At 43.5% G+C, this 14,062-nt stretch overlaps 1 protein-coding gene across 1 annotated transcript in view; it reads left to right on the top strand.

Annotated features, from left to right (window-relative positions):
• The window catches only part of SPIDR (scaffold protein involved in DNA repair), a 493,368-nt gene that overhangs the window by 470,055 nt on the left and 9,251 nt on the right, over window positions 1-14,062 (top strand). Inside the window, exons 15-16 of the mRNA XM_036263912.1 lie at window positions 914-1,115; window positions 1,912-2,064. Coding sequence (XP_036119805.1) covers window positions 914-1,115; window positions 1,912-2,064 — 355 coding nt within the window. The remainder of the gene's footprint in view (window positions 1-913; window positions 1,116-1,911; window positions 2,065-14,062) is intronic.

Raw genomic sequence — 14,062 nt, 5'->3', positions numbered from 1 at the left:
TACAACTCTTGCAAATAAAAAAAAATGAAAAAGAAAAAAATTACAATGAAAGAAGAAAGTGAAAACAACTAAGATTTGATACCTGCTGCATACCAAAATCTGAAGGCAAATAAGATGTAGTTCTGTCATATTCAGTTTGGGCTTCTGTAACCAAATACCCTAGACTGGGTGCTTAAACAGCGAACATTCACTTCTCACAGCTGTGGAGTATGGAAGTCTAAAATCAAAGTGTCAGCATGGTCAAGTTTTTAATGAGGGCTCTCCTCTTGGTTCACAAAAGGACATCTCCTTGTATCTTCACAATGTCAAGAGCAAAGAGAGGAAGCAAGCTCTCTGTCTTTTCTTACAAGGGCACTAATCCCATTACGAGAGCTCTACTCGTATGATCCCAAGCGCCCCACTTTCCATGACCATTACATTGGAGGTTAGGATTTCAACATATTAATTTGGGGTTGGGGGTTATTAACATTCAGTTATATAACATTTCCTAACCCTTAGGAAACTTACATCTAGCAGGACAGGAGAATGTATATGTTCTAAATATAAAACAATGTGGTAATTAGCATTATATGTATACAAACGTGGCATCAGGAGGCAAGGAGCAACAAATTCTTCCTGAGCAGGGCAGAGGACAGAGTCGTGCCAGGGAAGGGCAGACTGCATCACAGCAAAGGAGCCCTTTAAGCAAGTACGAGGTTGGGGCTGCAAGGGCACAGCCTGGTCAGTGGGGGCTGGCTAGGGGCCAAGACATGAGAAGTCTGTTGTATGTTTTTAAATATTTGTTGAAATGATGTTAATGTAAATATGTAATAATGCTCGTGTAAATAATAGTCACCTAACATATTGCTCTTAAAAAATAATTTTGGATATAAGAATAGCTAATAAGTTAATACTCTTTAACTGTGTCTTGCAGCTGAGCAGTTTGGAGCAAAGAGAGATTTGGCTGACGGTGACTGATGTTACCCTGCAGATGCAGGATGGAAGTAACTCTGACTTCCCCCGAACCTTGCCAGTCTGTGTGACCCCCTCCTGTGTGCTGGGCCAGGAAGTCCTGGAGGTGCTCGCCAAGGCTACCTCTCATAGCTTCTTCTTCAGAGATGCTCTCCGGGACCAGGGTATGCTCTCTCCTGGACAGATTTGATCCAGTGGTGACTTACAGATTCCATACAATGGCCTTGTGACTCCTAGGTGCCTCTGTCTTACTTGGGGAGGCTGGCCCTCCCCCTGAGCCCACTGCAGACACGGCCTGCCAAGCACAGTAGGCCCGTGGCACCAGCCTCAGCTTTCAGTGACCATGTCACGGCCACCCGGACAGAACTAGAATCCCCTGCAGTACTGACAGACCTGGGAGAGGGGCCATTGGTCACTCAAGGATTGTCTGTTGGTGGAACCTTTACAGGTGCAGAAGCCACTTGAAGCCATTTCCTGGAACATCATTTTTTTAAAAAACATGCGAAAAGCTACAAATTGTAAACACGTACACTTAGATCAGTCAGCCACTGCCTTATTTTTTTTTTTTTGTTTGAGGAATCAAACTGGCATCCTACCTCAACTGTATATCTATTTTTTTTATTGAGAAATAATTTAGATACCTAAATTTCACCTTTCTGAATTGAATTTGAATCTAGTGTTTGTGTGTTTTTTCAGCTTAGCACACTGGCAGCTTTGCGGCCTCCTTTCTGCACACGCGTGTGTCTCTGGACCCTGAAGGGACCCGCAGTCATGCCTGTGGCCCGCGGCTCGCAGGAGGCTAGCAAGGGACACTGCCTACACCGGCAGGACGCTGCCTTCACCGGCAGGACGCTGCCCGCACCGGCAGGACGCTGCCCGCACCGGCAGGACACTGCCTGCACTGGCAGGAGAGCTCCCTCTGCTTTTCAGCGGTTCCATCTGACATGTCTCTGTCGACAGGTCGACTTGTTTGTGCTGAACGAACTGTCCTCTTGCTTCCAAAGCCCACGTCGGATGTGGCCTCCGGTACTCACTCCTGTGAGCTGGTTGGTCCTGTGAAGCTCGATGAACTGGATTCTGTCACTCGGGTCAACTCCATTTGCAGTGTTCAAGGTGGGTAGTCGATCTTACTGGAAATGGCATTTCTATTTTCTTCAATATCACATTTGTCAAGTATTTGTTGAGTACCTGACATGTTCCAGACATTGATACATAAGGAACAAAATCAGAAGAGGTTCTTGCCTCTTGGACTTGTAGTCTGTATAGAAAGACATCAGTCAGATGTGCACCCAGTCACGTGTGGAACCACAGTGCGCTGAGTGCCCCAGGTGCTGCGGAGCGGACCTCACCTTGTCCGGGAGGTCACTGGAGTCCCACGGGCTGCGAGCGACCTGAGGCGGAGCTAGAGGAGCCAGCGTGTGCAGGCGAGGGGCGCCGCCGTCAGGAGTGTGCACTGTCTTCTTGACAGAGAGACCGAGGTCCAGTTTCGGTCTCTGCAGAGCAGAGTGGCGGGGTGAGGGCCTTGGGTAGCAGTAGCCAGTAGTGGGGTGAGCATCGGTCTGAAGGCTGAAGTAAATCCAGGAGTAGACATGAAGAGGGAAATTGACAGGTTGGGTGATGAGTTTGCTGCAGAGGGAGCAAGGCATACACGGGGCGCAGGACCATGCGCGGTGACCCACCATGCTGCACCCTGTGCACAGGAGCATGTCCATTTGCCCCCTTCAGTGGGAGCATGTATGACTCTGCTACACGTTATTCTGTCACTTACTTTCCTCACTTGATACTCTAGCAGGGATGACCAACAAGTACAGTCAATAGAGACCAACTCAAGATAGTAATAGTCACATAATACTCCCTCATATGAATAAATTGTCCTTTAACTGGTGCACAGTCCAAGGTATTCCTCTGTTTTGCAGTCAAGCAAGGCTAAAAAAAGTGTCTTTCCCTTCATCAGTCCCTACTGATATCTGTCAGGGTCTTAGAGTTCATGTATTTTTTAACCAACTTTATTGCCATATACCAACACTACAATTCACCCATCTGAAATGTGTTAGTGGAGTAAGAGCTTTGCAACCATCACTAGATCTAAGTTGACAACATTGTCATCATTCCAGAAATAAATGCCATGCCCATTGTCTGTCATTCCCCATACTCTCTCCTACACCCTGGTCTTAGGAAAGCCCTGGTCTACTTTCTGTCTCTTAATTTTCATTTTCTGGATATTTCACATACATGAAACCATGATGATGTGGTCTTTCATGATTGGCTTCTATTTAAGCACAATGCTTTCGAAGCCATCTGTGATTAGCCTGTCAGCACGTCATTTCTTTTTATGGCCGAACGTCACATTCTGTGGATGTGCCACATTTTGTTATTCAGTCACCAGTTGATATATTTTGGGTCATTTCCACTTTTTGGCTAAACAGTGCTGCTATGAATATTTGTGGACAAGTTTTTGTTGAGCACCTGTTTTCAAATTTTGGGTGTGTATCCAGGAATGGAATTGCTAGGTCATATGGTAACCCTGTGTTTAACCTTTTTGTAGAAATGCTGAAGTGTTTTCCAATCCATGTATTCTTTTTGTATTCTTTTTTTTTTTTTTCTCGCCCAAGGACATTTTTTTAAGTTTTTTGTTCAGATAGAGTGGGAGGGAGAGAGAGGAAGAGAGAGAGAGAAAGAAACATCGAGTAGCTGCCACCCGCACGACCCACCAGGGCTGGGGACAAACTGCAACTGAGGTACGTGCCCTTAGCAGGAACCGAACCCGGGTCTCTCAGGATTGCAGGCCGACACTAACCGCTCAGCCAAACCAGCCAGGGCTGTTTTTATATTCTTAACATTAGAAGATATTACTACATTAATTCCAAAAAGTGTACAAAAAGTCACACTTCCAAAAGTATTGTCTAAGAGGGCCTGTTTCCTCCACCCTTACATTTCTGAATCTTTTATGATTTTGATGAATATCAAAAATTATGACCCCATTGTTACTTTAATTCACATTTCTGTCTGCTTGTGAAGTCAAGCACTTGGTTCACTATGTTGAGGCCATTTGGATTTTCTCTTCTGTGCATCTCCTTTTAGAATAAATACCAAAAGCATAACTAAGGTTGTGATTTGAGAGAAATCAGAGAATTACAGCCCAGAGGTCCTGAAGAAAGCAGCCTGACAGTCACCTGTCCTCTGGGTCCACCGTTGTCTCATCTGTAAAACAGGGTTTTTTCAGGCAGAATTGTTTAGGGCCTTCCAGACAGGTGGGAGGGCAAACACCACAGAGATCCCAGAGCAGTTGTAAAGCTTCACCTCCTGGAGGAGTGGTAGGGCCATCATGGGACAGGTCTGGGTCTGTGTTGTTCTGCTTCCCAGGCCACACTCAGGAGTACATAATCAGATTTTTTCCTAAATGAAGGGATGCTGTCCACGTTATAGATAGACTGGTGCCAAGCTGGGATTGGTTGCGGGCAGGAAGATGAATTGCACAGACCCAGAGTTGTGGAGGCTAGACGGACTCTGCAGATTGTGTGCGGTGACTCTGAGCCCCGCCGCATGGTGCCCTTGCAGACAGGCTGTGAGGGCAGCGCACGCAGTGAGGACGAGCTGGGGCACTGTGCATGTTCCCCAAGAGCTTGTCCACAGCCATCACTGTAGACACTTCCCTTCCACCTGTGTTCTCCTCACTGGTTGCTACCTGTTTTCCTCCCATCCCCTCACCTCTCTCAGAGCCCAGGATTGGTCAAGGGCTCAGAGAAAGGATGTGGGAGCAGCTCCCCAGTGTTCCCTGCCCCATATCTGAAGGTCACTGCCGTGCCCCACACCACTTAGGCGGTCGGGAGCCTATTATAAAACCTATAATAAGCCCAGCCAGTGTTGCTCAGTGGTTGAGCATCGACCCATGGACCAAGAAAGAGGTCATAGGTTTGATTCCTGCTCAGGGGACATTCCCAGGTTGTGGGCTTGATCCCCAGTAGGGAGCATGCATGAGGCAGCCAGTCAATGTTTCTCTCTCATTGATGTTTCTATCTCTTTCTCTCTTTCCCTTCCTCTTTCTCTATGAATCAATAAAAAAAAAAATTTTTTAAACCTATTCTAAAACCTATGTTCTTATTGATTTTTAGACAGAGACAGGAAGGGAGAGGGAGAGAGAAAGAAACATCGATGTGAGAGACATCAATCGGTTGCCTCCCACATGCGCCCCTACAGGGTATCAAACCCACAACCTGAGTATGTGTGCTCTACCAGGAATCAAACCAACGACCCTTTGGTACATGGGACAAAGCTCCAACCAACTGAGCCATGCCAGCCACAGCTTTTTCTTTATAATTTCCCTCCTGGGGCTTTCTTTCCATCCGAACCAATCTTGACTAGCTCTGCTCTCAGCCGTTAGCCTGGGACGCCCCTGTATGAATCGTTTATGTTAGGTTTGATTCACTGTTTCCTAAATCACATGACTTCTTTATTGGTTTGTTCTAACTGTAGGATTTTTGTAGATGTTCTTTACCAAGTTGAGGAAGCTCCCCTCTATTCTTAGATCACTGAAGGTATTTATCATGAATGGATGTAGAATTTTGTCAAAAGCTTTTCTACACCTATTGATATGATCATATGATTTTTACTCTTTAAGGTTTTTTTTAAAAAAATTTTTCTTTATTGATTTTAGAGAGACAGGAAGGGAAAGGGAGAGGGAGATAAAAACATCAATGAGAGAGAACATTGATTAGCTACCTCCTGCATGCCCCACACTGGGGATTTGGCCCACAACCTGGGCATGTGCCCTGACTAGAATCGAACCAGTGACCTCTTGGTGCATGGATTGATGCTCAACCAGTGAGCCATACCGGCCAGGCCATTCTTTAGGTTTTGATATGAATATATTAATTGATTTTTTAATATTAAACTATCCCATTTAATTATTGTATAACCCTTTTTTATACTGTTGGATTAGATTTCCTAATATTATATAAAGAACTTTCGCATCAATGTTCTTGAGAAATACTGGTCTGTAGTTTTCCTTTTGTGTCATGTTTTGGTATTAGATTAATACTTTCCTTATCGAACAAGTTAGGAAGTGTTCCCTTTGCTTCTATTTTCTGGACGGGATTGTAGAGAATTGGTGCAATTTCTTCCTTAAATGTGTTAGATTCCACCAGTGAACCCGTCTGGGCCTGGTGCTTTCTGTTTTGGAAAATTGTGAATTATCGACTCACTTTCTTTAATATGTGTATAGGCCTACTCAGATCATCTATGTCTTCTTGCATAAGTTTTGGTAAATTGTATATTTCAAGGAATTGGTCCATTTCAGCTAAGTGATCAAATCTGGGAGCATAGAGTTGTTAATAACATTCTTTTATTATTCTTTTAATGTTTATGGGATCAGTAATGATGGCCCCTTTGATTTCTGATATAAATAACTTGTTTGTTCTCTCTTTCATTCTTGGTTAGCCTAGCTAGAAGGATATCTATTTTTATTGATCTGTTTTTTAAATAATTTTTTTAACCCTCACCCAAGGATGTGTTTTTATTGATTTCAGAGAGGAAGGTGGGGGGGGGGAGGGAGAGAGATCCAAGATCAGTGTAAGAGAGAAGCATCAATCATTTGCCTCCGGTATGCACTCCGACTAGGGATCGAATCAGCAACCTAGGTATGTGCCCTGACCAGGGATTGAACCTGCAATCTTTTTGGTACACAGGACAACACTCCAACTATCTGATCCACTGAGCCAGGACTATTGATCTTTTCAAAAAACCAACTTTTGGGTTTCTTGATTTTCTTTATTGATTTCTTATTTTCAATTTCATTGATTTCTGCTCTACTTTTTATAATTGCTTATATTCTCCTTTGGTGTCAATTTGCTTATCTGTTTCTTATTTCCTAACATAATTTTTAATATATGCATTCAGTGATACTATAAGTTTCTCTCTAAGCACTGCTGTTGCTGCATCCCACACATTTCAATGTGTTTTGATTTTCATTTAGTTCAAAATGTTTAAATTTCTCCTGACATTTTTTTTTAACTCGTGTTATTTAGGAGTGTGTTGTTTAATCCCCAAATATTTGGGAGTTTCTCTCATTGATTTACTGTTTAATCCTGTTGTCGTCTAAAAGCATACTTAGTATAATTTCTAAACTTTTAAATTTATTAAAATGTGTTTTGTGGCCCAGTATGTGGTTTCTCCTGATGAATATTTCATGTGAGCTTTCAAGAAGAATATTATGCTGCTGTTGGATGAAATATTCTATAAATGTCAGTTAAATCTAGTTGATTGGTGGTAGTGTTCAGTTCAACTTTGTCCTTATGATTTTCTGCCTGTGGATCTGTGAATCACTGACAGAGAGGTACTGAAGTCTCCAAGTATAATATATAAAATATAATAGTGAGTGTTTTTAATTTTCCAATTATAGTTGACATTCAATATTAGTTTCCGGCATACAGCATAGTTGTTGGACATTTATATAACTTACGAAATGATCCCCACACCCACCTGACACCATATGTAGTTATTACAATATATTTCACTATATTCCCTAAGCTGTACTTCACATCCCTGTGACTATTTTGTAACTGCTAATTTGTACTTTTTCTTTCAATGAAAATAAAGAGTGGTTTTATTCATTACATCTTATTTCAGCTATATTAGTGTATATTATAAACATTAAGAACTAGAAGTAGCCCTGGCCGGTTTGGCTCAGCAGTTAGAGCGTCGGCCTGCGGTCCCAAGAGACCTGGGTTCGGTTCCCGCTAAGGGCATGTACCTCGGTTGCAGTTTGTCCCCGGCCCTGGTTGGTCGTGCGGGTGGCAGCCACTCGATGTGTCCCCTTCACATCGATGTTTCTCTCTCTCTTCCTCTCTCCCCCTCCCACTCTACCTGAACAAAAAATAGAAAAATGTCCTCAGGTGAGGATAAAAAAAAAAAAAAAAAAAAGAACTAGAATTAAATTACTATTTTTTACCAAGAATAATCTAGGTTATGGCAGCATGTTCAATGAAAATTATTTAAGTTCTATACATTCATCATATCTATTTTTCAGATAATCAGGAAGTCCTCATCCAAGCATTATATTAGGCCACAGTGTAGTAACTCCTATACATGTATTTCATTAAGTAGAAATAAAACATTGTTTTCTTTTTCAGCAAATACTCCCTTTTTGTCATATAGACAAATCCTCCCAAATTAATCTTATAACTTACAAAATTTAAGAGCTGCCTCAAATAACTTTCACCATGGCAAGTGATGGCAAACTACAAAGGCACAAGACAGCATTAAAATGCTACTTTGGATATTGTATCTTATTCACCAGGTTAGGATACTCTTTAGTCATTATTTCTTCAAATAGGTTTTCAGTTCCTTGCTTGCTCTTTTCACCTCTGTTACCATTATGATGCGAATATTGTTACACTTGATGTTGTCCCAGAGGTCCCATAAACTATCCTCATTTTTAAGTTCATTTTTCTTTTTGCTATTTTGTTTGGGTGTTTTCTGCTACCTTGTCTTTTTTTTTTTTTTTTTTTTCTTTATTGATTTTAGAGAGAGAGAGAGAGACATCAATGAGAGAGAACATCGATTGGCCACCTCCTGCATGCCCCCCACTGGGGATTTGGCCTACAACCTGGGCATGTGCCCTGACCGGGAATCGAACCAGTGTCCTCTTGATATATGGGTTGATGCTCAACCACTGAGCCACACCAACTGGACGCTACCTTGTCTTTCATATTACTGATTCTATCCTCTGTTACATCTATAATGTTGATTCCATCTAAAGTATTCTTCATTTCAGTTATGGTTTTCTTTTTTTTTTTTTTAAATATGTTTTTATTGATTTTAAAGAGGGAGGAAGGGAGAGGGACAGAGAAAGAGAACATCAATAAGAGAGAACTACCGATTGGCTTCCTCCTACACCCCCTCTGGGGGATTGAGCCCACAATCCGGGCATGTGCTCTGACCGGGAATTGAACCTGTGACATTTTGGTGCATGGGACAACATTCAGCCAACTGAGCCACACTGGCCAGGGCTATGGTATTTTTTATTTCCGACTGGTTCTTTCTTATGTTTTCTATCTTCTTTTTTATGGTTTCTATCTCTTTGTTGATGTGATCATCTTATTCTTCCCCTAAGTTCCTTGAGTGTTCTTATAACCATTTTAAGCTCTACATCTGATAGGTCGCTTGCCACCATTTTGTTTATTCTTTTTCTGGAGTTTTGTTCTGTTCTTTCATCTGGGGCATGTGTCTTTGTCTCTTCATTTTGGGTGCCTCCCCGTGTCTGTGTCTATGTGTTAGGTAGATCTGATACATCTCCCAGTTTTGGCAGAGTGGTTTTATGTAGCATGTATCCTGTGTCACCATCGCCCTGTTCACCTGAGCTGGGTGCTCCTAGGCTGTCCTTTGTGTGGGTTGTGTGTGCTCTCTTATAGTTGAGTCTTGATTGCTGTTGACACGTCACTGGGTAGGATTGACAGAGTGGGATTCACTTTAGTGGGGCTCTCGTGTCTGCCAAATCTGCCCTTTGGGGGTATTATTTGTGGCACTAGTTGGGTGGTGCTCAGGTGTTGTCTGAAATCAGCCTCGAGGTGTGTTGGTTCTGCGGCCTCCTGGGAGGGGCTCCAGTTCCACAAGGTCAGCCACTGCCTATGTCTGGCCAAGGCCATGTGATCAGAGCTACAAAATTTTTTGCAGTTGGAGCTGCCTTTGTTGGGCTTGGAGGCACCTTGAAGTGGTTATGCTGTGAACAGAGGCTGGCTGCTACTAGTACTGGGCTTAGGGCTGCTAAGCAAGAGGTAGGTACAGGGTACGCTGAGCTCAGCCACTGCTTATTTGGGGTTTTTGGACTTTTGAGAGATTTTAGGAAGATCCCAGCACAGACCTAGGCAGGGCACATGAATTGGGTGGGGCAGGGTCTCAGAGACCATCGGGTTAATGGAGATTCAGATTTGGGGGAGCACTCAGTAAAGGAACAGTGGCACCTGCAAGTCCTTTAGTCTGGGAGAGAGCTGCCCCTCCAGCCCTTGCCCTGAAGCCCGGCAGTTCAGCCCCTCCCCATATGTCCCTGATCCTTTTCCAGCTTCTGTCCCCTCTCTGAGTTTTGTGAGCATGTGAACATGTGCTTGGGCTCTTTAAGAGGATGCCCAGGTCTACAGAGATCTTACCTGGACTGAATCCCTGCTGATTTCCATAGTGCGCTGTAGTGGGAACTCTTTTTCCCAGCATTGGTGTTTTGGGATGGAGAGCCTGGTGTGAGGCTTGGGACCCCTTGCTCTTCAGGGGGAGACCTCTGTAGCCAAGTTATCCCTTCTAATTCTTAACTGCCACACATAGGCTTGCAACCAGCCGTTTTCATCTCTGCCCCTATTACCAGTGCTGATGTGGACTCTTCATAATATCCTTAATTATAGGACTTCTGTTAAGCTAGTCTTCAGGTACTTATTCTATAATTTAGTTGTGATTTTGGTGTGGTGGTGGGAGGAGGCAAGCATGGCATTTACCTACTTTTCCATCTTGACCATAACAGTGGGTTTTTACCTCTCTTTGCAGTTCTATCAGTTTGTTTCACATATTTTAACAGATTATTAGGCACATGTACATTAAGGATTGTTATATCTTCTTAGTGAGTTAACCCCTTTAACATTATGTAATGCCCTTCTCTATCCCTGACATTTTCCCTTGCTCTGAAGTCTGCTCTGTCTGAAGTTAATCTAGTTACTTCTGCTTTCTCTAATTAGTGTTATCAGAGTATATCTTACTTAATTCCATATACTTTTAATCTCTCTGTGTCTTTATATTTGAAGTGAGTTTCTTGTACACAGTGTAGATTGGTTCTCTTTATTTCTCCATTCTGATAGTCTCTTTTAATTTGTATATTTGGACCACTTACATTTAAAATATATATTTGTATAATTGGATCAATGTCATATTTATAATTGTTTTATATTAACTGTTTATTTTGTCTTCTGTTCTCTTTCTGCCTTTTCTTTTTTTTTCTCATTTTAATTGAGCATTTCATATTATTCCATTTTCCTCTCTCTCAGTATATCAATTATACTTTAAAAAAAGTTTTTTAGTGGTTGCCCAAGAATTTGCAGTATACATTTACAGCCAATCAAGTCCATATTCAATAACACTATCTGACCTCAAGGGTAATACAAGCACCTTATAATATTCTCAGTCCCTTTCTCCCATCTCTTATAGCACCTGCTGTTATTCACTTCACTCACCCATAAGGTGCAGTCACTAAATACTTTGTTATTTAAACAAACTATTACCTTTAAATCTATTTAGAATAAAATATGGAAATTTTTGTTTTACCTTTATTTATTGCTTCTCTAATGCACTTTCTTTACTTTGTGTAGACTCAGCTTCTGGCCTATACACCCATTTCATTGCAGAGCTCCCTAGGAGTGCCCCTGGAGCTGTCCCACAGCCGGCGGAGCTCAGGTGGAGATGTAAACAGACGGTCATCCCAGTGCTGCCAGATCCTCTGATAAGAACCATTTAACGAGGGATTAAGAGAAAACCCCAGATGCAAAGTATCAGAGTTTGGCCCAGCCGTTAGAAAGGCTGGGCCCTGACCAGTTCCCACAGAGGGACAGAGGATCCCTGTCCCACTCTCCAGCCCCCGGTGGGCTTGCCCACATCGGACTCTGTCAGTTCCACAAGTCCTCCCTACTTTGTGAAGTAACAGTACCCCTTCTCAGCCCTCAGCCTTGCCCTGTGCTGCCTTTCCCTGTTCCAGCAAGCCAATGACGCTTGTCCAGAGTACAGCCCCGCAGGTGCTGTCCCCGACTGCAGGAAATCCGCACTGGGAACTGGGCAGCTCTCGGCAGCAGCAGCTAAGTCATCTGGGCATCAGGGTCTCCAGTTGTGACCTGGACTTTGCAGAACAAGGAGCATTTTCCCTGAGCAGGGTTTGAACAGATCCATAGTAGGACCCTGTGAGTAAGGTGCTCACTGAGAACTAGCAACACCTGCCCACCTGCCCACCTGCCCACCTGCCCTGGCGGAAGGCTTTAAGGGCTCCTAGGAAATAGCTCCTCTGTGAAGGGATGGCTCTCACTCGACTTGACTTCACGTGGTTCACCAGCCCTTCTCCTTACTCCCCAGACACCAGCTTCCAGAGTAGGCAGGCCCTTCTTTCCAGTTTATTTTCTGGGGTGGAAAAGTTTTGCACCATTGATTTTCCCTGCCTTGTATGGCTCGCCGCTGCTTAGTACTTGCTTAGGGGGGACGACCTTGCCCCCGGGAGGACGCGCGAGCGCGCTCTCCTCGGGAGCGGTGGCAGTCCTGTCTTCAACCCGGGTTTTGGACTCTAACTAGAAGGGAAACTTTCCGAGCCCCTACGTCTTTCAGTCAGCCAAAAAGGTGGGGAGCAGGGGAGCAGAGAAGTCACTGAAGAAAATCTTAAACCAGGCTTACAGTGCCAGGAAACCCCGGACTGTCCAGCGCAGGTACCGGCTGTGCGCCTGCCGGCGAGGAAGGAAGGGCTGAAGCGCTTCCGGTCGGACCATTTTAAAGAACCTTTTTAGAAAGATGTCTTAATGAATATGTGAGGTACCTTTCCCAAACCTAATTATAAGAGATTTCTGGAAATATGACAAGGGTAAAAGCTTTTAATAGCAAATTTCGGCCAAGCTATGAGCATGGAGTCACACTTATCAAACTTGAACACATTGTTTTTATCTGATGCTCATTTAAGTGAATGTTCCAGATATTAACAGTTTAATAGTACACTTCCCAGTCACGCCTTGGAATTCATTGGAGGCTGCCGAAAGGGACTGCCAGCGGTGTATAGATCCCACATGAAATACAGTTCCTTAACTCATGCCCTAATTGAAAGGAAATTGCTTAATTCCCAATCAATGTAAATGCTGTTAACACTCAAAGATATCCTAGGGTAAAGGGATTTTGGTTGGTAGCAGGCTTCTTTTTATCAATTCATGTAGCAGACAGAGCTGCTGCTGTGAGCCAGGCTCTCCGGTGGGCACGCTGCCCTGAGGGTGGGAGCCACTCTCCTTTGGCCTTGCTCCTGCCTTAGCCTCCTGTGAATTAGTCGCCACTCCTTTCTGGTTAGAAGCCCTTATTGACTGTAATTCCCATCCCTTTAATTTGATCTTGATTAGATTTATAAGGACAATGAAATTAGCTGGGCAGCCTTTTCAAAATCAAGATCTGTTATTTTCATTTTTAGAAAGCCACTCAAGTGTGCATTATTTGAATGTATTTTAATAAATCAAACCTACTCAGTTCTCATAATTCTATTTTATCCTCTACAGATGAAGTTTCTTCTAGTGCTTGCTCTAGTCGGGAATGTAGTTCTTCTCCACTGTGGAGAGTGGTTAAGATGACTGGACATTTAGGTCTCATCTTACTCTTGTTCTAATGTCTGATTTCACTTTTCAAGGATTGTCTGTGATTTGACAGTATATCTGCAATGCTTCACATTCCAAGAAAATCAGAACATCTCAGTGTCCTGTTTAAAATTCCTCACTGGCTTCTCCTTCCTTCCAAGATCAAGTCCAAAGTCCTCAGCAAGCCCCTGACCGGTCCGCGCCATCCTTCACCGCCAGGCCTCCGCCCTCACGGGAGAAGAGCAGGCCCTGCCCCCCCCCTTACCCGCATCCCTGCCGCTCCCTTCCTTTATGAAGCTTCCCTGACTCTCAAGCCAGCCTGGCGGGCCTCTCTTCTGCCCCTCTGAAGGGTCTTTTCCATTTCTCAATTTAGCATTTACTTTTTGGTATTTTTAGTGGACTGTTTTTCAGAGTAGTTTTAGGTTTACAACAAAATTAAGCAGGTGGTACAGAGATTTCCCTTATTCTCCCTGCCCCCATATATGCCTGGCCTCTCCCATTATCGACATTCCCCATCAGAATGGTACCTGTTACAATAGACAAACCTAGTTTGACACATCTTAATCGCCCAAAGACCACAGTTTATATTAGGGTTCACTACTGATGCTGTCTTTTCTTTGTTTATACAAATGTAGACATGTATCCGTCATTATAGGACCACACAGAACAGCTTCACTGACCTAAACATCCTCTCTGCTCACCTGTTCACTTCTCCACTGCTTCAGCACTTGGCAGCACTAACCTTTTTGCTGTTTGTATGTTTTTGCTTTTTCTAG

The sequence above is a fragment of the Molossus molossus genome, unplaced genomic scaffold, assembly GCF_014108415.1.
Source record: "Molossus molossus isolate mMolMol1 unplaced genomic scaffold, mMolMol1.p scaffold_m16_p_16, whole genome shotgun sequence".
NCBI lineage: Eukaryota > Metazoa > Chordata > Mammalia > Chiroptera > Molossidae > Molossus > Molossus molossus.
Note: the sequence above shows the minus strand (reverse complement) of the source record. Positions and strands in the feature narration are given on the sequence as shown.